At 42.5% G+C, this 22,618-nt stretch overlaps 2 protein-coding genes across 2 annotated transcripts in view; both read right to left on the bottom strand.

Moving 5' to 3' along the window:
- The window catches only part of LOC133410562 (follistatin-related protein 1-like), a 21,358-nt gene extending 551 nt beyond the window's left edge, over nt 1-20,807 (bottom strand). Inside the window, exons 1-12 of the mRNA XM_061691902.1 lie at nt 20,803-20,807; nt 20,382-20,571; nt 20,185-20,241; nt 6,797-6,898; nt 6,591-6,720; nt 5,564-5,596; nt 5,241-5,371; nt 3,468-3,589; nt 3,070-3,182; nt 1,134-1,244; nt 961-1,055; nt 1-533 (exon numbers count right to left, since the gene is read on the bottom strand). The exon at nt 1-533 is cut by the window's left edge and continues 551 nt beyond it. Coding sequence (XP_061547886.1) covers nt 492-533; nt 961-1,055; nt 1,134-1,244; nt 3,070-3,182; nt 3,468-3,589; nt 5,241-5,371; nt 5,564-5,596; nt 6,591-6,720; nt 6,797-6,898; nt 20,185-20,241; nt 20,382-20,571; nt 20,803-20,807 — 1,131 coding nt within the window. The 3' untranslated portion in view covers nt 1-491. The remainder of the gene's footprint in view (nt 534-960; nt 1,056-1,133; nt 1,245-3,069; nt 3,183-3,467; nt 3,590-5,240; nt 5,372-5,563; nt 5,597-6,590; nt 6,721-6,796; nt 6,899-20,184; nt 20,242-20,381; nt 20,572-20,802) is intronic.
- LOC133410647 (follistatin-related protein 1-like) lies at nt 492-13,564 on the bottom strand. Its single transcript, XM_061692059.1, has 10 exons — nt 13,481-13,564; nt 6,797-6,898; nt 6,591-6,720; nt 5,564-5,596; nt 5,241-5,371; nt 3,468-3,589; nt 3,070-3,182; nt 1,134-1,244; nt 961-1,055; nt 492-533 (listed from the first exon to the last, which is right to left on the bottom strand). The coding sequence occupies exons 1-10, from the start codon at nt 13,562-13,564 to the stop codon at nt 492-494; spliced, it is 963 nt and encodes a 320-aa protein (XP_061548043.1).
- Nucleotides 20,808-22,618: the final 1,811 nt, after the last annotated feature.

Below are 22,618 nucleotides of genomic sequence, written 5' to 3'. Positions count from 1 at the left end.
AAAAAAAAAAAAAAAAAACAATTGTCACAGAATGCCTAATAACATGCAAAACAGCTCAGGTTGGTTGGTTGAATGAATCAAGAAAGGTAAGAGAAATAAAATGAGGGCATTGGTCGAGTATGGTATATATGTATAACTTGCAGTTGAACCCTCCCACTACCTTGCTTCTAACCATGAAACCAATGCTTTTAAATCTCTAAAACACTGACGTCCTGTTTTTTTTTTTTACCTTAAGAACTGCAAAAAATATGTAGTAAGAAGTGTACAATAGTAGTTAATACAATCAAATATGACAGTACTGAACACTAGGGAATCATAAGATAGTCCCTGTAATCAAACAACGTCAACATAACACTGTAAAAAATGTATAATAATAACAATTATAATAGCACAGAAAACATGTCAAAGTCAGAACAACACACAGGCTGCAAGGTAAGTCAAGTATGGAGGAAGGGTGGTAGTGTGCATCCTCTCGTTTTCCACATCCTCATTTACGCCTCCTTTGTGCTAGCTTTCATTTTCTCCACTGTTTCCTGAAGGAAAATATAACATAATATATGTAATGAGGCTCAATACTGTAGCTGCATAGATGTATTTTATAATATTCCACTCATATAGAAATAAAGCATTGAAGGCCATCCCAGCTGACGCGGTATTTTTTTTGGGCCCTTCCACTAATTCAGACATGAGCTTTTGAGACAATTTTCCTGTTCAAAATATGCTGATATTCTGGTTTCCTGGTGCATGTTTGTGTTAAATAAAAGCATACGTCAACAAATTTGAACAGAGGATGTTGTTTTACCAGCTAAGCAGTTTAACTCAAATTTCCTTTGTCAAGAAAAACACATTTCCATTATCTGGAGAAACCCTCAAGTCAGATCCTCTGGCTTGTTGGTTCACCGATTTAAAAAAACCAAAAAACAAAAAAAAAAAAAAAAACAACAAAAAAAAAAAACCAACCTGGTGTTTGTTCAGCTCGGCCACGCGGAGGTTCCACTCCTCCTCTGTCATCTCCGCACCATCATCTGTTGACTCGTCCACAGCAGCTGTCTTGTCTGCACATAAAGTGAGTCACAAGTGGTTAAAGTGCGAAGATTATGAGCCATTAACGAGACGATTATCTCGTAGCTTACCTGTGCAGGTCATAGCAGTGCATACCCAGTTGCCGCATGCACACACGCAGCGGTTACACTCCACCTGTGTCTCTGCGCCGTCCTCGAAAGTCTCATCCTCCAAGGCACATTCTGGGGAAAAAAGGAGGTGGGGGATAAGATAACAGTGCATTATTTTCCCTGTTCAGATCCTATGTACTGTAAACATAGTGGGAAGAGTTTTGCAAAGGCCCATTTCTGTTCCCAAAGTCCACAAAGGCATGTATGGATGAGTTTGGTATGGTCGAACTTCAAAACCCTGAACTCAACCCCATCAAACACCACGGGATGAACATATATTCATTCTCACGTCTTGTAAGTGCCTTTCCAGCAAATGGTCCATAGATGGGAAGACTAAATACGCTAGTGCATTGTAGCACCTCAGCTATCCGACGTCCCTACCTCGCGGCCATGTTGGGGAGGTCGAGATTCATTCAAACTCATTTCATAACCGACTTTCATGAGGTTTACTTTTTTTGTCAATGCCAAAGCGTTTGGTATCAATACAGAACATTTCAACACCCCCCCCCCCCCCCCCCAAAATAAAAATATTTATATATTTTTATTTTAAATATTTTTACCTGCGAAAGTTTACTCCCATTCCTCTTGTCGTAATTGTAAGTTGTTGTATACAACAGTATGCAGCACGATGTACTGGCATCCTTGGTCTTTTGGTTTTCTTGCCGTCCACAAACATGGAATGCGCTGACGACTTTGATCCTCTTAGTTTAAGGTTGCTGTAGGCACGCAGCTCAAAAGTAGCGAGTCGTATCTACCTATTTATATCTGTGAAATGGACACCTCTTTATTCCCCTCTATACGAGAGCTGATAGTAACTGTGATTATGAACTGAGATAATAGTTAACTACTGAGCCCATTGGAACTCTGTTGCAAACTAAGACAGCAGCAACTACCAAATTTATTGCTGACTTTTGACTCCCGACTTCATCGCTTAGTATCCAAAAATGGGGCTCGTGTGGCGATGAATGCGACAATTAACTATCATCGCCTTTGTACTCAAGCCACACTGTTATGTGTGTCAGTTTTCCATGTTCTGTCAAGTTATTCAATATTATTTTAAACCGACCCTTGTGAGGATGAGCGGTAAGGAAAATGGATGGATGGATTTTTTTTTTTTTTAATTAAACAATATATTTGTTCAAGCAAAGTTAATAAGGACCTTGCTTGGTCCTCTTTGTAGTTGAGTAAATGAAGAACCACTGGCCACAATACTGGAAAAAAACAGTTTTGCAATATTTGTATTATTTTATGTCCCACAGAATTGGAACAAAAACACACCTTGGCGTGTTTGGAGTCATCGTAGAGTTTCTCAATAACCACACAGGACCGTGAGTCTGCTGAAGCCCCAGGGTTCAGTGCTCTGGACTTTAGCCCACATATTTTGCCTCGGAGCATAGTACACTGAAGTGACCAGCGGAGGCATATAATGTATTACAGCAACACGTTCTCTTTCAACTCCACCGCATACGTCAGCTTTACAGATGCCACAGGTGTCTACTTTCGGTGTGGCATTTATTTACGGCTTCTGTTACAGTAGAGTGGAGGCCACTAACTGAGGAAATCCAGTATGTTGCATTTAGTCCTAAAAATAAAAAAAATAGTTGGCTTTTTTTCAGGGCAGCACGTGAATATAGTGGTTAGCATGTCTGCCTCACACTCGAGAGGTTCTGTGTGTGAGTCTCGGGCTCTTACTGTGCTTGGTTTGCATATTCTCCACATGCTTCCGTGGAGTTTTGTTCACATTCCCAAAAACATGCATGGTAGGTTAATTTCCCATCAATGTAAATGTGAGTGTGAATGGTTGTTTGTCTTTATGTATCCTGAAATTGACTGGCGACAATGGCGCTAGAGAGAATGTATGGCTGGATGGATGGATGGACAGATGGTTTAAGCTCACTCTTCTCAGGCGGGTTGAATCCGGGCTTCAGGCAGTTGAGAAACTCATCAAAGCTCAACTTCCAGTCGGCATTCTCATCGGACAGCTCAATGAGGGCATCGACGCAGAGACTCCTGGATAACGCAAACACACATGCAAACTCAGTTGGTAGCAGCCCAACTTTGCAGGCTTCCATAACGAGGGCCCCACTATTATAGTTTACACTGGGCTGGATAAAGTTTAGTGACCTACCTCAAAACAGTGCACATAGTAAAGATACTGTATGCATCTGCAAGCTTTTCCGCAGTTACTTGCACAGTTAGCACAGAGGTCAAATACTGACAGGTCAAAAAAAAAGGAATGCCTAGCATTTGTCTTATCTTTCCACCGCTATCATGCAAGCGTACACGGACACTAACCGAAGCAGCTCGTTGCTATCCTGGTCGGCATAGGACTGCATCTCAGTCGCCACTGACTCATTGTGTTGGATGAACTTGAGCAGCTCAGAGGAGTCCAGCGTGGAATCGCCGCTGTCGTACGACTGTTAAAAAAAAAAAAAAAAAAAAAAAGTACTTCAGTGTTGTTTTCACGAGAGAGAATAGTACTTCTGTATGAAGTTTACCTATACAAAGGGGCCCTCGGTTTATGACAGTACCGACATGACATTTCAAGGTTACGATCGACCTGCCATGAACTAGTTTGCAGTGACAAAAAAAGTATGTCACGTGGCACAGTAAAGCGCACGCAGTTATCACTGCACTTACTGTCTTTCATTTTATTGTTTCATATTTATGACCTAAAACAGTTACTCCAAGTATGATTTTATGACTTTGACTACTGCGTTACAGTAGTGATCGACTACGGCGCTTTTGTACAAATTTGGATTACGTCACCAGCGCCAAAGGAACGGGAACTTCGTTGTGAATCGACGACCTCCTGTACTGTATATGTGAATGCATTTGGCATCACAGTAAGTGCATGCGACAGCCAAGTAGTGCACTACCATTTTGCCTCAATAGTTTCAAGTCACGCTACTCAATCTTCCAAGTGACATTGCAAACTCCTGGCCTGCATTGCAAACTACTGGCCTGACGTGCATATTCTGCATTTTCAGTGCAGAATATGCACAACCCTAACCCTTCCTGTTTAAACACTGTTGTCTGTACCTTAAACCTTTCAAAAAGGCAGATTCAGTTTTCCACAGCAGGGAACACAGAGACCAGTAATCAAGACAAATTCGATTATATGCCGTTTCCCCGATATTTGCAGGGGATAGTGACAGAGACCTGCCATCAAAGGCATTAACGTCCCCCCAAAAGGTTTATAATTGCCTCTAAATGTCCATAAGATTGATGGATGGACTTCAACTCACTTCAGCATGGTTCTTTGGGATCAAGATGCTAGAAAGAAGATGTCAAAGCCCTACTTTTGTCTAAATGAAGCTCCTTAACTCACTTCAACAGTTCCTTAGAAAGGTTCCATATATCAATCCTGAGTGAGTGAATCCAAAGGTTGCGAATTGAAAATACGCAGGGAAACACCATCGCCCTTTTTCCGATCAAAGTCAGCAAAGGCCCGATTGTCCGACATCTCTGAAAGATTATGCTGAGTATTATTCTGTGGTGTGTGAAGAGTGATTTATTTTTTTGTATCCCCCTACCTGCTGGTAAAACGGTTGGGGGTGATGAATGACAAATGTTAAACATGTTCTATATTTACAATCGTCATTGTGTGGTCGACACAAGTTCGGCCGAACCTTGGACTCCACGATGCGACGTGAAATAGAATAATAGCCATGTAGGAAGCGACTTGAAGTTCAATCGAGGTTGGTTGTGTTGAGTGTTTGAACGTGTCTTACAGAAGGCTATTTCGTCTTCTATTACGACACTTGTGTATTTTCCGGCAGTCTGGCTCCCCTTTGGTACCATGCTGCCTTTCACAGGTCAGTCTTGGTACTACGCCTGACAGCTGGTTTGAGGGAGAGACTTGCTTATTGTCAGTGGAGATCTTGTTATGAGTGCGGTGCGATGTGTTAAGTCATAATGAGTACATCAATGACTATAAGAGCAGTAAGCAAACACTTCTTTTTCTCGTCAAGTGTGGGTCTCACGTTTTTAAAATCGGTATGAGTGTACCCTGCTTAAAAAAAGAGATGCAAAGATGAGGACAGCGGGTGCAAGGAGTTGGCCCACCTTGAAGTACTTGACCAGGATGTCAGAGAAGTTGGAGCCCTTGACAAACCAGCCATCTGGGACTACCTCAGTCTGCAGCCACTGGATCACACGGTTCCTCAGCTCGTTGCGGTCTGCAGCGTAACACACCACTGCGGGACGGGGAACATTCTATAGGTAAAGGCTCATGAAGAATTCATTGAGTACAGTCTATATTGCTTGCCAGGTATTACGTTTGTTGTGCGTGTTTCATTAGACCATGCCCGTACACTAAACCAACAACGATAGCCACATGAAAAGTGTAAAAAAAAAAAAATTAAAACAAAAATGAATGTAACACTCACCTGGGCTGGCAGCTGCCTGTTCACTCTTTTTCTCTAAAAGGTGTTTAAAAAGAGAACGCTAAATTAAAATCACAAGACCAGTGAGTATGTCATGCTACGTGATAAAGGTTTCTGGGTCAAAGGTCTGATAAGGGGGCAGAGTGACATAACTGGCCTCTATGACCAACTTCTTTGCCACAGCTCAGATCAATGTTCAGGCCATCAGGAGTATAAATAGAACAACATTACCGAGAGTGAGCACTGAAAGTTCAAACCTGACTAAAAAGATGCTAATATTACAATCGGTTAATAGATGAAAACCGAGTGAGCTGTGCTGATTTGCAGCGGCCTCGGCTGGCAACGTTTGGGAGGGAACAGCATTTGATTATTGGACGACGGCAAACAGAAGTAAAAAAACAGTGACCAATGGAAATATAGGGGAGAAGTAAACTTTTTTTTATTTTTATTTTTTTATTACAAAACATTATTTAACTGTACTGGTAATATTCTAACTTGCTTAACTTTCATAACATTGCAAAATTAAGTTAACCACTGTCAATATTAACATCCATCCATCCATTTTCTGAGCCGCTTCTCCTCACTAGGGTCGCGGGCGTGCTGGAGCCTATCCCAGCTGTCATCGGGCAGGAGGCAGGGTACACCCTGAACTGGTTGCCAGCCAATCGCAGGGCACATACAAACGCATACAAACCATTCGCACGCACAGTCACACCTACGGGCAATTTAGAGTCTTCAATGAATGCATGTTTTTGGGATGTGGGAGGAAACCGGAGTGCCCGGAGAAAACCCACGCAGGCACGGGGAGAACATGCAAACTCCACGCAGGCGGGGCCGGGGATTGAACCCGGGTCCTCAGAACTGTGAGGCTGAGGCTCTAACCAGTCGTCCACCGTGCCGCCTCAATATTAACATGCTTAATAAAATAAAATACTCATCTTACGCAACGTTTTGTTTTAGAGATGTGCCTGTTTTAAACTCCATCCTCACTTGAAATGAATTGTAATATAGCGGTGACATTTAAACGTACCGCGGCAGTGTCCGTCGTGGGCCACTTGGATCTTCAGTCCGCTCAGACAGGCATCCCTGTGCAGTTCGCAGTGGTTCCTGTAGGTCTTACCGTTGCTGCCACATACTGACCTCTTGTGGGGCTTACAGCTCTGGAGGGACGACGGAAGCGAGGGACATGAAGCGGAAACTCCGATGTGGAAACGTCTTTCTCAGCCCATCACTCACCTCTATGCACAGGCAGCTGGGCTCTCCCTTCTCATTGACCGCACACTCCCGGCCTGCCCCACAGAAGACATTGGCACACACTTTGCTCTTGCTCTGCAGCTCCTGAAATAAAAGAAGGGACAACATTGGTTTCACGCACATTTGCACTAGCAATAATAGAGGTGAAATGTTGCATTCAGGATACGACCACAGGAAACGCCACACCTTTACGGCTGACAATATATATATATGGAGTTTAAAACAAATGCAGTGGAACCTTTAAAATTGCTGAGATTGCACTAATATTGGATTTATACTGCATAATTCACGCAAGAATTCCGATTTTATTTGCTCTCAGGTGGCACAACTGTGATGTGTGTAACGGAGCGTATGGAATTTAATACCTTCGGATTGGAATTGGCATGTGGATAAAAATCTGATACGTATGGGATATCTGCCGATCAATGTGAGGCGTGAACACACTTGCTGGACATACCTCATCAATTCGAGCTTGACGAAATATACCAATTGGTGATGTATATACACACCCACGTCTGCGCAAACAACACATTCAAAATCACCCGCTGCAAATCATCAGGGTGCTGTGTGAAACTATCCAATTTCCCTTAAGTTGTCTGAACTTTATCATTTATTATTTAGCAAAATATCTTTGCTCATCTATCGATGCCAGTGACGCTTCGCGGCAGGCAGAACAATTAAATACTCCGCCACTAGATGGCAGAAGGGACAGCAAATGTGTTTCCACCTGTTGTCATTCATACAGCAGAGTAACTCATGGCTTTCTGCAAGTCCATCCTCTTCAATTAAACAGGCTCAGATTTCACAGAGCAGGTCCATTTGTGAGTAAATTGAAACATCATCATCATCATCATCATTATATCAGTATTCATACTTTTTGTGACACTGTTTCATGGTGTGCAACAGGATTTTTCTAATGTCTCATTTTTCTAATGCCTTGGCTCAATAAAGGTTGGGAAACAATTTGAGCAAAGCATGGACAATTGAATACTATCTAAAAATTCTACGTTAGAGGTGTGTCCATCATTAAACAAGCCCAGAATGAAGAAGAATATACACAGGAAGTTACATGAAGCAAGCAGACTTCTCAAAGTGAAGACGGGTTTTGCTGCGTTTCCATTTTACAGTGGTCAACTTCTTTTTACACTCCCTGCTTTGTCATTCAAATTTGCCACTTGAGATAATGAGTGTTTCTACATCTTTTTATTAACAGCGGTCAGTGGTGGTCAAAATACACTTTTATGAGAGTTACAAATGTGTTACTTGGAAATACTTGTCTATCCAAGTACCCCATCTTTTAGACCAGAATACCAGTGATTTGTCATTATCTGGAAACACATGCACTATTTCTGTAATATAAGTGCACCGCCCCCCTCCACTATCCTGTTGCAAAACCATTCTCCCTTTTGCGCTCCTCTACCTGTACTACTTCTTGTTTTCTTGACACCAAATGTTACTGGAGAAGAAAATCACTAAACTGGGCTCCAGGCAAATTTTTCGGATCCGCATAGTAAATTGGACTTTCTCCTCTAGGTGGCAATAAATCACATGACATGAGAGCAGCTGCTTGAACTCAGTGGGTTATGATTCAGCCTCAGCCTCAACAGATGAGTCAAAACCTTGGTTGCAGATGCATAATGACAAGTAAACAGGATGAGGGGAACATTTTTTCCAGTTTGTGTATTTCGCCATTGATGTATTTTCTTTCATTTATCTTTTGTTATGAGCTTGTTTAATGCACCCCCCTGTCTCCCACCAGCCAAAAAAACAACCAATCTCAAGCAGCAAACACCCACAGACTGCTTTATGACCCTCATTACCTCCTCTGTTCTCCATCTGTATGCCTTTGAGTGTCTCCGCGTCAGTGCACTGCAGCGTATGTGTGTACAGGGCTGTCTCCACATCTGGAGTCTGGCTTGTGTGTTTTTCTTTGGGCCTGTTCCCATGCAATCTTTTTCCCCCTTCCCTCCCCCTCTCTAAGGCGCTGTTTCCTGTAACGAGAGCGAGACGGGAAAAAGTTGGCTCGTCCTTTGCTTAAGCACACGTGAGCTTGCGGTCCACATTAAGGGTCTGGTATGCGGACTCAAACAAGGGCTGGATTCTTGGAGACTCACATAAGCTCACCAATAATTGAATGTAACAAGATGGATAGAGGGTGGTGGTGGTGGGGGGGGGGGTTTGAAGTCACATGCAAAAGTGGAGCAGACTTTAACCTCAAAGTGGCGAGAGGCGCTTGAGAGTAACGGTGGTTCAATTCTATGCATGATTTAAAAGTCACACATAATAATCCAATGTTGGGGGAAAATCTTCAGTTATCCCTGTGGCCTTGAGCTTGCACCCCGTTTACTAGCACTGAAATCCCCACAGTGAATTCCGTGTGAGCTCTGCAGATGAACCTGGTGGTGTTCTGTTCATCCAAGTGGAACCAGCAGACAACCCTGACATTTAACTAATGAACGCAGAAGCACACGACCCCGCCCCTCATTCCAATTCCATTGTGTTGTTGCTCTGGTGAGAGGCGCTACCATTGAGACCACAAGTGCCAATCAACAGAAAGAGCCTCATAATGGGATCACAGAAGAGTGCGTTTGTTTCGATGTTATCATTGAGCCCCATGTCACAGCACAATGCTTCAATACATCCAGGTAGCCAACAGCAGGCGTGTTTTCCTGTTCTCCCAGGTTTCAATAAATGGCTGGAAAAGACATTGTCGGCTGTGGCTCTGCTTTCGCACATTACAAACAAACAAATAACTAAATCAACAATCACACACAAAATACCTCCAGAGACAAAAAGCAACACTGCCAAATTTGAACTGCATGTTTAGTCATTTGCAGTTAAAAAGGGCAACTGAACTATGATCTTCAACATAATGAACAGTAAGCCATAACTCGTAACTGTGTCATTTTTTAAGTTGTCTATTGGTTGACCTTTCTTTCCCCCACCATCTTTACAATATAAAAAGCAAATACACTTTCTGCCCCACTGATATGTGAAAATCAATACTAATTTCACTGTCTATTCACTCAACGTGAAAACACTGCCTTCTTACTTTTGCATAAAAGTGGTAGTGGGTGGTAGTTTGTATGGATTGTGTTAAATATGGGCCAGTAACAGTAAAGACAAGGTACAAATCAACAGTTAAAAACCCAAGAAACAAAGTCTTGTCAATGGTTGTGTTGGTTTTACAATGCTGAACATGCTACGATTAAAACATCACTTAGTAGATCGCAAACCTCCACCAAGGCAACTCAAGTGTGATTGTTAGTCCATCTGTTTGTTAGTTAGCAGGCTACTTCCTGGTTCGTGGAAGATGACGAATAGACTCGTGGTACCATTGTGTGTCTGAGGGGTGGACACGCACTGTTTTACAATGACTGCTGTTAAAAATGTCATTAAGACAAGAAAGCTAGCAGTAAGACTTTGGCACAGCACCACATTCAGGCTCCTAAAAATGGATATGACATCTCGTCCTTCAACATCGAACCTGTACATTACAGCATCTTATTATAGACTATGCACACAAATGTACCAAATTAAACATTCTCACAAATTAAAACCAACCTCCACTTCTGTGGGCGGTCTACTTTGACATGAATCAACGCTGTTCAAACTAAGGACCTCCAATTAAATATAAATCACAATGTATCCTGAGATTGCTATGCCCTTCCAAGCATACTTCTCATGTAAATAAGCTATTTGACGTCTTATTTGCCTCCAATCTGTGCCCTCTTTCCTTACCGTTTCCTCCCTTAATGCAATTAAAAATAAAAATAAAAATAAAAAAGCTTCTGGGGAGATACGCCGACTTAAATGATTTTTCTAAAATGCTTCAGTGCACCATCTCGCCATCTCAGCATGGCATCGTCACGGTCGGGTCTGGGACACTTCTGCCCAGATTTGCCCTGCCACCTTGTTTTATTCCCACTGTCTTGTCCTTTTAGGGCCGGGAGCCACTGGACCGAGTCCAGCTTGTTCTGTTTATTGGAAGGAAAATAAGAGGAAAGAGGGAGTGGAAAAAAAGGTGACGAGATTAGGAGGAGATGGTGATGATAACGCTGATAGAGTGGAATTGTTTCTGTGCTGCGATTGACATCAAATGTACTCTTTAATCCTTTCTTCCCTTTGCTGATAAGGAATTATTACCATAACAGCAGGAAACTCAATAATAGAAGCGTTCACAGCTTCATTTTGTGCTTCTGTGTGCACATTTAGGCTCTTGTGCATAGACGTGATGCTCCGGTGAATTAGAAGGTCAATCAATGGCTCTCCAGCGCTGATGTCACTTGGCAACCAATTGGGATCAATTCCCATGAGTTCCCCGTCTCCTCTTTAGCATGAAGAGAATAGATGTATGGCTAGTATGCTGAATAATTTTCTCCCGAAAGTCAAATGAACCACAAGCGCATGAAATATTGCAGTATACAATAGATGATTGGCTCTTATCACGTTAAGTTAAAGAACAATTACTCAATAATACGCAATAATAGTTTAAGTATATATATTTTTTTAACTTTAAATGTCCCGCGCTTCCATACCAGACTGGAATAGAGTGTAATATTGCTGCCATGAGTTGTCATTAGCAAGGTTTACTATTCTCATCCCAAGTATATGCAATCCATTACCGGAGGCTTTTTTTGTTTGTTTGTTTGTGTGTGTCAATCAATTCTTGACCTTATAATTCAACAACAAAGCTCATCGTGGCTTATGTGGCTATTGAGTGGTACAGAATGGCACAACATGATAACAAATTTTACTTTTATTTTTTTTCTTCATATTTCACACAGGCTTTGTTGATGTTCTGCTTTGACAGTTGACTCTGGACAAAAGAAAGAGGAGCACAAATGCAATGATTTTTGGATTGATCTGCAAGCTCTCAACGGTGCACAGATGTGGGCTAAGCTACCGGGAAAAAAAAAACAATTTGTTCTCGTGTGCTCTGATTAAAAGTGCTTTAATGAAGTAATAATGCCTATCATTTCTGACTTTTGGCATGTGAACAACTCCGATTTACCACTGACAGGAGAACATCAAAAACCCCTGAGCTCATACAATTGTGAACCCAATTTCTGGGGAAATATGGCTCAAGTCGCACAAAACTATTAAAATTGAACTGATGTCATGCATGAAATCACGCGAGATTTCAACATATCACACACAATCTCAGCTCAGAGACTATCAAAAGATTAATTCTGAGCGTGTCAGTGCAGCAATTGTGAATAGATTAATTCAGGTCTTTTTCTTCTTTTGCGAAACCTCTTGCAAAAGACAGACCGACTTCAACAAGGGTTGTTCAGAGAAGATTGCGAGAAGAAGAGTTTGCGTTCAATCTTAGAGGTTCCAATGTATTAACAACATCGCTGCTAAAGTTTCCGTGTTCGAATGCACATGTCAGAATTGGGTCAGAACGTAATCAAGTGGACTGGTGCCTCTCGGGTAGCAAAATGAATGGCTGAATCTGACAGCCTCAAACGGACATATGGACACCTGAGATGACTCACAGTACGACAACTTCACGTCTTCAAAATGTGTTCCGGTCTTTTAGGAAGTTTAAAAGCTACAGAAGGATGAACTAAATGGAGCAGTAAAATATCAAGAGGTGAGGGACCTTGTCAGGATCCAGAATGGGAGACTAAGGGAGTGCATTCCTGAGCAATGTTGTGCCTCAGTTGGGGTCTGACCGGGTTCGTCTTGAGCCAAAATCTGGTCGGTAACGAGGTCAGAGTGTTTCCCCCTGATCTCCCCCTCTCCTGCATTTCCTGCCCTTTCCATTGTCTCTCCAGCTATTGGGCACTGGCTCAGTAAGCAGAGGTTCCATTTCACTCCGCCTTCCCGAAGGACGACTCAAGACAAATGAAACGTTCTTCGTTAAGTATGAACTAGTTTCCCGGTGTAAAATATATGCGAGATTTAGGCACAAATCTCAACGCACGAGGGAGAAGCATCACAAGCGAGCGACTTTTCATCTGTTACTGATGTATGCGAGTCATTAAAACTGGAGGATTTGCCCTCAATAATTAAAACACCTCTGGATGTTGCCTTCTTTCCGAGTTTAATTAACTGTGAAACTTCATACAGCTGAAATCAGACTTCAGTGTCATTTCTTGTTTAGTTGACAGCTTTGGGAGGACAGAAGCACGCTCTAACCACAAAATGACAGAATCTACTGCTTCTTTCGAGCTGAGAGCCCCGCTTAGTGAATGTGCTGTATAATGACAGAGAGTGGAAGTGGTGGTGTATGTCCTTGAAATAATGAGGCCTAAGAAATACTGTAAAGATAAACAGTTAGGGCGGTTTTGCGCGTTCACTTGGGGACAGGCGTGGGCTGAGATTAACCCTGCAGAAACAAAAGGCATCCTGGGTAATGAATGAGCAGTTTGCACCCATCTGCCTGTTAGTCTTCACCCTGCTTCTTATTCAGTGTGAAAGGAATGCATCGACAAATAAGATGATGTCAGCTGCAGCTTCTTGTTTTCCGCCCACCAGGCCTCGTTGTCCAAGGTAAAGACGGTGGGGATGTTTTTTTTTTTTTTTTTTTTTTAATATAGATAGGAGACAAAGGCAAACAAAGTGAAATAGACTAATGTAAAAGCTTTGGAAGAAGTCACCAACTGGGCAGAGACACATCTGCTAGCAGTTCAAGTAAACTAAAAGAACAAACCCCACCCACACCCCCAACCTGCCTGCCCCGTCATTGGGCTGCAGGGACAAGGGTGTTCCCCTGTCTCCAACCACCTGACCCACATCCATCGCGCTCATACAACTCTCTTTAGTTTTGTCAGTCTCTATCAAATCTGACTTGCAGTAGTTTCGTCTTCCTTCTGTTCTTAGCGTTTTTTCCAGCAGAAGGGCGGGTGCTAAGGAGGTGTCTGTGTTGAGACTCAATCCAAAGCAGCGACTACATTCCCTGCCCTCCTCTCCGCTTCCTCAATGAGGCCACTTTTGGAAAAAGTGAGTAGTTGAACAAGCAACCGAATACAGCCTTTGTCATCCAAGCTTTGAAGATCACATTCCTTCACACACCATGAAGCCTTCACTGGTCGCACTTTAACCAAGATGTTCAATCGCATAGTTGATCCCGCTGTCATATCTTCACTGCTATGGTCTCTTTGGAATCTGGGCCACATAGAACAGAATCACATAAGATGTTGCTCTTCATCTGTTTGCTATTTAACAGTGAAGCAACAACACAAAGAGTGAGCCTGCTAGCGCACTAAAAGTGTGGAACAAATTAAACTTCTCCAGAGAGGAGGGAGCAAAGTGGTCTTTAAACATGAATTAGTACACATTTTCTTCAGAACTTCTCAAACGACACATATTTGCATGGTGGCTGTTTCAATGTTCTGGTTGAAAAGATTAAGATGCTCGATATAAATGCCTCTTTTCCTTACAATGTCACTTCCAGAATAGATGCGTAATATTCAAATCCTTAAGAAAATGTATTATATTTTCTTGTCAGGCAGGATCTTCCTCTGGAGTTTTTTTTTTTTTTTTTGCCTTCAACCATTCCCACAATTTTGCTGCTATAGACCTTGACACTATTGCTTTCAAGTGCCTCTGTCAGGATTTATGAAGTCTCTCTAAATATACCAGAAGCGTGCTCCAGAAATTAAGTGAATGTGCAAAGTGAGAAAGAAAATGTCCTTCCTTCTTTGATCATGTATGTATTGGCAGAATAAACCTCACCCTCACCCAAAGTCTCCTGACTCTTCCCCCAAGTGCCGTGTGAGCCGATGGTTAGGGGATTATGACGTATGAATGTATTCATAAATAGATGATCAGGAATTGAATGTTCACTTGTACTACAATTACACTTAGTTGTATATCACAAAGTAGATTTGCCTTTCACGTTATACTTGAGCTTGTGGTACCTGTTATTTCTTATTCATATTTCCCTGGCTACAGAGCGGGTTCTGAACCTACTCTACATGCAAAATGCCCTGCGATATATGCTGTTAAAAATTAGCTTAGCATAAATGCGCCTCTACACAGGCAGGGTGCATTTGAAAAATGTTTTGCCTCTGAACCCAAGTGAAGAATATGAAACTACTTTTTAGGCAACTGACTTTTGCAATGAGAAAAGTATCTTGACAGTTACCAAAAAAATAAGGGCGAAGAGCTCAATCAAGATTTGTAACCTGCAAAATCTTGCTGCTTTGGTCTGCAAAAATATTAATCAAAATCAGTACAGTACTGATTATAAAATCCTACGAACATCTATAGTAGAGGTAATGATACTTAGAACTGGTTGTCAACTAAACATGCTTCTAATGTCAATTACATCGAATCACACCTTACATCCAACTAAATTAGTTGACAGCTATGCTGTGCCTTTGAGCTGGTAATGATAAGCCACCAGTCCAGCTGCTTAAGCTACATGAGTAGTCTTTTCGAGCAAATCCAAAACTGAAGAGAACATACCATCGGGGCGTGAAACACAACCCCCCCCCGCTACCATACACAGCCAAGTCTTACCTCATCCTGAGCTTCTCCCTGCTATAATTGCATGAGCATGGCTCTGTTCCTATTCAGTTTAGTGCCTGCCCATCCTGCATGACTTCATGTCATGCTATAGTAATTAGAGCAGGCTGATAAAGACAGAGACAGAGGACAAAGCGCCCCCCCAGTCCCCCCCCCCCATTTTCTCTCCACCTGGGCAGATATTTTTAGCCTACCTTGAATGCAAGAGCGTCAACAAGGGAACCAACATCTATTTGGGCATGTCCTAATTGTTCTCTTGCTTGGATAGCGCTCTTGCTTGGATAGCGCTAGTGTGCGCGTTTGCCTTGACAACTGCAATTTGCATGATCCATCGCTGGCCTTTCTAGGTAAATTAACCTTTCCACTCTGTCGCCCCAAAAAACAAAAATGCAGGATAAAAGAAGTGAATGTAGAGCTGTGCAGATGTGCATCCTGGTCAGCTTTGCATATAAGCCTCCTCTTGTGTGTTGCTTGGTATTCCACACTGCACACACACACACAAAGGTTTTACCTAAGCCTCCTGCCGAAGATGATGCAATTGTAACCTTAAGGACACTCTTTGGCACCACAGTAGACAATGGCATTTCAACTAAAATCAGAAAAAAAAAATGGTAGCGTTTTTCCATTTGAAACAAAGGCGTTTTTTAAAATAAAACACATCACTTCTGTGTAAACACTGACATGGTCGGATATAAACATCCTGTTCAGTGCAGACATCCAGAAGGGTGTCACAAGTTCACAATCAGGAGGAAAAAAAAAAAAAGCAAATGGTGGACAACAAGGGTGCAGTTTGTGCTTAATGGAAGAAAGAATTTGTTTACGCTTGTTAACATTATTACAGCGACCAATCCAATACTCGAATACTTAAATTCTAAACCTTACGAAATGACTTTTCAGAGGTCTTCATCAGGACCCTGGAAGACAAGTGGTCTTTTTTCAGTCCTCTGTTCAGTCGCGGAACTCACTCAAAGATAAAAATGTGTTTTGAAGAAAAGAAAGACATTTTCCTCCAATAATGCATCTTAACCTGAAAACAGAGTGTGTCCAAAAAGTCACTATACACTTACTTTTATACAACCCCAATTCCAATGAAGTTGGGAGGTTGTGTTAAACATAAATAAAACCAGAATACAATGATTTGCAAATCATGTTCAACCTATATTTAATTGAATTGATGTTTGGGAACTGAGGACACTAATTGTTGAAGCTTTGTAGGTGGATTTTTTTCCCATTCTTGCTTGCAGTCCAGGGTCTCCGTTGTCGTATTTTATGCTTCATAATGCGCCACACATTTTCCATGGGAGACAAGTCTGGACTGCAGGCAGGCCAGTGTAGTACCCGCACTCTTTTACGATGAAGCCACGCTGTTGTAACACGTGCAGAATGTGGTTTGGCATTGTCTTGCTGAAATAAGCAGGGGCGTCCATGAAAAAGACGTTGCTTGGATGGCAGCATATGTTTCTCCAAAACCTGGATGTACGGGAAAGAATTCCACCTACAAAGCTTCAACAATTAGTGTCCTCAGTTCTCAAACGTTTTTTGAATGTTGTTAAAAGAAAAGGTGATGTAACACAGTGGTAAACATGACCCTGTCCCAGCTTTTTTGGAACGTGTTGCAGCCATAAAATTCTAAGTTAATGATTATTTGCTAAAAACAATAAAGTTGATCAGTTTGAACATTAAATATCTTGTCTTTGTAGTGTATTCAATTAAATATAGGTCAAACATGATTTGCAAATAATTGTATTCTGTTTTTATTTATGTTTAACATAACGTCCAAACTTCATTGGAATTGGGGTTATAGATTTTAATTCAGGTGTCATTCAAATAAATATGAAGCCGTCAGCATTTTACAGGTTTGGTTTTACAGTTTTTGTAAGCTCTTGCCCATTGCGCTCCAATTGATATCGGGATAGCATTGAAAGGTTGCCGTCTGGCGAGAAGTTTTTCTGTCCCCAAATGCAGTTCAGCAGCAATTTGAGAAGCTCTGTGGTTGTCACACAGAAACACAATCTGTTCTTGACAAACCAGGCAGTGGATGGCCTGCTACAACCACCACTAAAGGACACATTACACACAACTCCTACAGCAGGCGTTCGCACAAAGCCTGTATAAAAATACACATGTAAATCTATCAGAATCCCTGGTCCTCTTCTTGTTTTTGCTGCTTAAAGTATTTGAGTATTCATTCCAGCAACCAAAAATGTAATTATTATTGGAAGACATACTGTTATATGCCAAATTTTATACGAAACAGATACGGACAAGAAGACTTCCGCAACTTGTGTAACATTGATTATCATCTACATTCAGAATGTAAAAACATCAGCTCACACAATCTGTGCGTATGTACAAAGTGTCTCTGATGACAACCGGCACACACGACCTGCAGGCTCATCCGACACACTTACAGTAAAGTGAGGATTCTGCCGCAACTTGTTGACCTCCTTTAGACATTACACTGGTATTCCAGTTCACGCCCTTCCCACGGCCAGACAACAGGTCGTATATTATCAGGGTAATTACCTTCCGAGAACAGATGCAGCCCCATTAACTGGCTTGCGGCTTCACTGGACAAACTATGGCCGAAGCAAGCCATTCCTCGCACATCGCGATAAGGAATTGAATAAGGCATGCATACAATGGCACATTCTGCAGGGCAGGCAGGCAAAGGTGGGGGTAAGCAATGGAAGGTCAGCAGGGGAGAGAAAAGAGAGGTTGAGTCATTAATGGCCACCATCCAAGAAGTTCGAGCGGCAGACAATTTGTTTGTCTTTGCTTTATTACCTCAACCAAAGGAGGTCATGTTTTTGGTGAGCGTTTGTTTTCTGTGTTGTCTTATGTGCAAGTGTGTGTGTATTAACGGGAGTACACAAAAACTACTTTGGGATATGGCCGGAACCCTTGCATATTTTGTTTATCATTGAGGAAACTTTGATTCCGCTAAAGATGGTGGACATCTTTCCTCTCCTTCTTTTGGCAGCCAGCAACCAATTCGTCATGCGCATTTCTGGCGCCCACAGGGCGTTTCTTAAAGTTTCTTAATCCAGTCATATAATAACTCAATGTTTGTTGTCCTTCCTCCGCTGAGCCGTGAGGGCCATATTTTTCAAAATCAGAATGAATTCAATCAGACAACAAATGGCACTACACTGATCTCACGTAATCAAACTTTAGGTTTCAAGTTGGTTGGATTTACAGTCGGAAAAGGGTGGCGTGCCCTCTCCAGGTCGGGGATGAGATCCTGCTCCAAGTGGAGGAGTTCAAGTATCTTGGGGTCTTGTTCGCGAGTAAGGGAAGAATGCGGCGTCTGCAGTGATGCGGACTTTGGATCGGTCCGTTGTGGTAAAGAAGGAGCTAAGCCGAAAGGCGAAGCTCTCAATTTACCGGTCAATCTACGTCCCTCCCCTCACCTATGGTCACGAGCAGTGGGTCGTGACCGAAAGAACGAGATCCCGGATACAAGTGGCCGAAATGACTTTCCTCCGCAGGGTGTCCGGGCTCTCCCTTAGAGATAGGGTGGGAAGCTCGGCCATCCGGGAGGATGTCAGAGTAGAGCCGCCGCTCCTCCACATCGAGAGGAGCCAGATGAGGTGGCCGGGGCATCTGATTCGGATGCCTCCCGGACGCCTCCCCGGTGAGGTGTTCCAGGCACGTCCCACCGGGAGGAGACCCAGGACACGACCCAGGACACGCTTTCATCTGGCCTGGGAACACCTCGGGATCCCCCCGGAAGAGCTGGATGAAGTGGCTGGGGAGACGGAAGTCTGGGCGTCCCTGCGAAAACTACTGCCCCCGCGACCTGACCTTGGATAACCGGTAGAAAATGGATGGATGGGTGGATTTACAAACGATCATGGTTGCTTTACAGGAACATAAATGAATTTACATGTATTTGGCATCCATTCACAAGTCGAACATTTCTTTCCAATTACTACAAATCAGTTACAAACAGCTCAGTTATTTTTCCCATTTAGCCGTTTCTTGCTTCATTTCTCGTGAGAACAGTACAATACTCGTACTAAGCTAATAAGACTTTAACCAGTTGTTGTTTAACCTCAGTGGAGGCCTGCTACGTGTCATTCTCGTGTTTTTGTATCTTCCCTGTATTTAAGTGACAAGCTGGGCAAAACGAAAAGGGGCTTATCTGTTGTGACAGTGACTCCAGGTCGAGAGGGTAGCCGACCCAAAGCCAGGTGTTCAACAGCTGTTCCCAGCGAGGCCATGAAATGCCACCTGTGCGTCTGCTCTCCTATTTCCAAAGTGAGGCTACACCTCATATGTCATCGTTTTCCCATCAGTGTGTTCGGTGCCAATATGCCCGTGTTTACTCAGAGACACTTTCCTTTGCGGTGTGACACCCATGAGGCAAGCGTTGTCGCGTTCCTCTTGAGCTCACGCTTCAACGCGCAAACAAGCACACGCGCCGGTTGACCGACCACCCAAATGCACCGTTTGGACCCCCATTCGAGCAGCTGCCAGGCCGCCCAGCATTCTTGCACCCAAGCATCCCCAACAGAAGTGCAAAGTGTAGGTGGAGCACCGCTGATGAAATGTACACAAGCACTGACCTTCCTTCTTTTCTTTTCACAGCTGCCTGCCATTCATGTGTCACTTGTATATATATGGCCCCCTTTTCCTGAGCCACTTTACAAATGTTGCCCTTTCCAGAAGGGATTTCGAAGTGGGGGATGGATTGGATCCAAACTCCATCAGCAATGTTGGGATATTTTGGGAAATCTTGTAAGAACACTTTATTAACGCCGAATAAAATCACGTTCAACATTTTTGGGGGTGACTTGTTTTGTTGCCGTTGATATTTCGGCACGTGTTTTAAGTATAGTCAACGTGAAAAGTTTGAAGTTGAAAATCAATACAAACTGACTTACCTCTGCGCGAGAAAGAGCCAGAGCTAGCAGAAGGAACACAGCGACACCTCGTAACATCTGGTCGAAAGAAAAAGAAACAAAAAAAGTCAGATTCAGTGAGCTCCAAACACCTTTTTTTTTTTTTTTTTTTAACATTGAAACCTGCGTTTAAGTTGTGTTAAAACTACTCGGGTCGCACGTCTTCGCCATTACGTTACCGTTTCAGCGAAGAGCTTGCTTGAGCTCGGCGAAGGAGAAAAGTAGCCGAGTGGATGTTCGTCGCTCGACGGCGGCTCGAAGGAAATTTGAGCAGCTTTGAGGAATTCGAGCAGGTCCTCCCATCTTTCTCCTCCTCTCCCGGATAAAGAGCCAATGGAACGGTCTGGGTTTTTTTGTTTTTTGTTTTTTCTCCACAATGGAGAAGGGAGAAGAAGAGGAGGAAGGGATGTGCGCCTGAACAAGCCGGTCTCGTTTTAAAATGCATTCAGTGACAGGAAGGGATGTGTGTTTCCATTCATATGCTCCTCAGAATATACTCATAGTACACGTACACATTACGACGATGTGACATTATTTTTACGCCTGTTTTCAATATTCCCTGTTTTAAAATTTAAACAACGACAAAAAAGAAAAGCGTACGGCATTTTACTCCTTTTTGACCCTTGATGGCTGCTGTACTTCACCAGTTCACGCGAAAAAAAAATATATACTGCAGAAAGCAAAACATGTGGCATTACATACAATTTACATTCATATACACATTCACATTTCTCATATGATGCACATGACATGACAGTTGTTGTACTACAGTATTTCCATGCCATTTTTAACATCTAAAAAAAAAAGCTTACATTTTACCTCTCTCTTTTTTTTCCACCCTTCAGGGCCACTGCACTTCACGCAAGAAAATACTGAGGTACGCTGAACTATTTGCAAGCATCTCGCAACACTATGTGCTATGTGTTTACATTCATATACGCATCCACTATATCGGGCTTGTCAAACAAATGTTTGTCACAGGCCACATTGTGGTTCCGGTTCCCTTCAGAGGGCCGTCATGACTGCCTCATCATACTATTACATAAACACAACAAATGTATGGATAACTAGTTTTGAAATCAGAAGGATAATTATTTGTTCAATTATTGTTCAAGTTATTGTAAAAAAAAAAAAAAAAAAAAAAGGTTTGGTTTGGTAACAAAAAGAATAAGCCTTTTCATTTTTTCACATGACAATTTGAAATGTTAGTACAGAATTTAGCAATAATCACGGACGTTTGACGCACATGATTTGACTCCATAAAATGATGTGGCGGGCTGGAACTGGTGTCTGAATTTGACATCTGTGCACTATATTATATGGTACACGTACACAACACCATGACTGTCATGACAGGAAATTTGCTCTACAGCAGTATTTCCACAGCATGTTTGACCATGATTTTGATGCCTCGCTTTATATACTGGGCCATTTTTTTTTTTTAAATCATTCAAATTCGCCAGGGTTGTTCACAACACTCTTCTCTGTGGCGTGTCGAATGTAGAAGACATTAATGTATTTATTTTCACTTTACAGGGACTTTAATGCTTCGACAACGATTGTTGCTACACCCCTGTTCAGGAGGGAACATCCCATACCTTGCTTCAGGTCTTTGCACCTTCATCACTCTCTCCTCGCTTCATCTTCCCAGTGTGTCGTTTCATTAGGTTATGACTCAGGTCATGTATTTTTCATGACATCAACCCAAGTGCGTTTGCGTTACGTTGTGCAAGAAGACGAGCACCGCATCTGACAAACAGCGTAATTTGTTGCCTCTGCTGCCGTGCTCAACAAGCAATGTCTCTGCCCCCTCCCGGCAAATAATGTTGTGCTCCGAGGCGTTTTCTGCCGCCGCTGATATAAATCCAAGCCTGTGCATTTGGGCTTTTATGTATGAGTGAATCACACAGCCAACAGATGTATTATCTCCTCACATCTCCTCCCCTGCTCTGCCTTTGGGGCCCCTCTCTCTCATTTCTTTTTTGCTTTGTTTTTGTCCTGATAGGCATCTCAGTTATTCACAAATTCCCAATTCCCCCAATAAGGAGGGAGTAGTAGTTGAAAAGAGGACTATTTGAATACCATTTACAAGTTTTTGATTTTAGATTTACAATTTCAGTTTATCATTTACAAGTTTTAGACGTGGATAAGAGGAAACTCACTCTGCGACCATACCATAGTTTAGCTCATTCAAGTAAATTAAGTCCTCTAACCTATGTGGGGATACCAAATCACCAACAGGGAGCCAAACCAGGATTAAGCCAGTCTGATAGTGGTCTTAAAACAAATGACAAGAAATAGTGTTTGAAGTTAAGCAGAGAGAGTCCACTCTCCATTTTATGCCGATGGAGTGTTGTCATCTTAACACGTGGCTGCTTCCCATCCGAAATAAATCTTGACACCAGCGAGTGGATTT

The sequence above is a fragment of the Phycodurus eques genome, chromosome 12, assembly GCF_024500275.1.
Source record: "Phycodurus eques isolate BA_2022a chromosome 12, UOR_Pequ_1.1, whole genome shotgun sequence".
NCBI classification, from domain to species: Eukaryota; Metazoa; Chordata; class Actinopteri; order Syngnathiformes; family Syngnathidae; genus Phycodurus; species Phycodurus eques.
The sequence above is the reverse complement of the archived record's forward strand: the minus strand, read 5'-3'. Positions and strand labels throughout refer to the sequence as shown.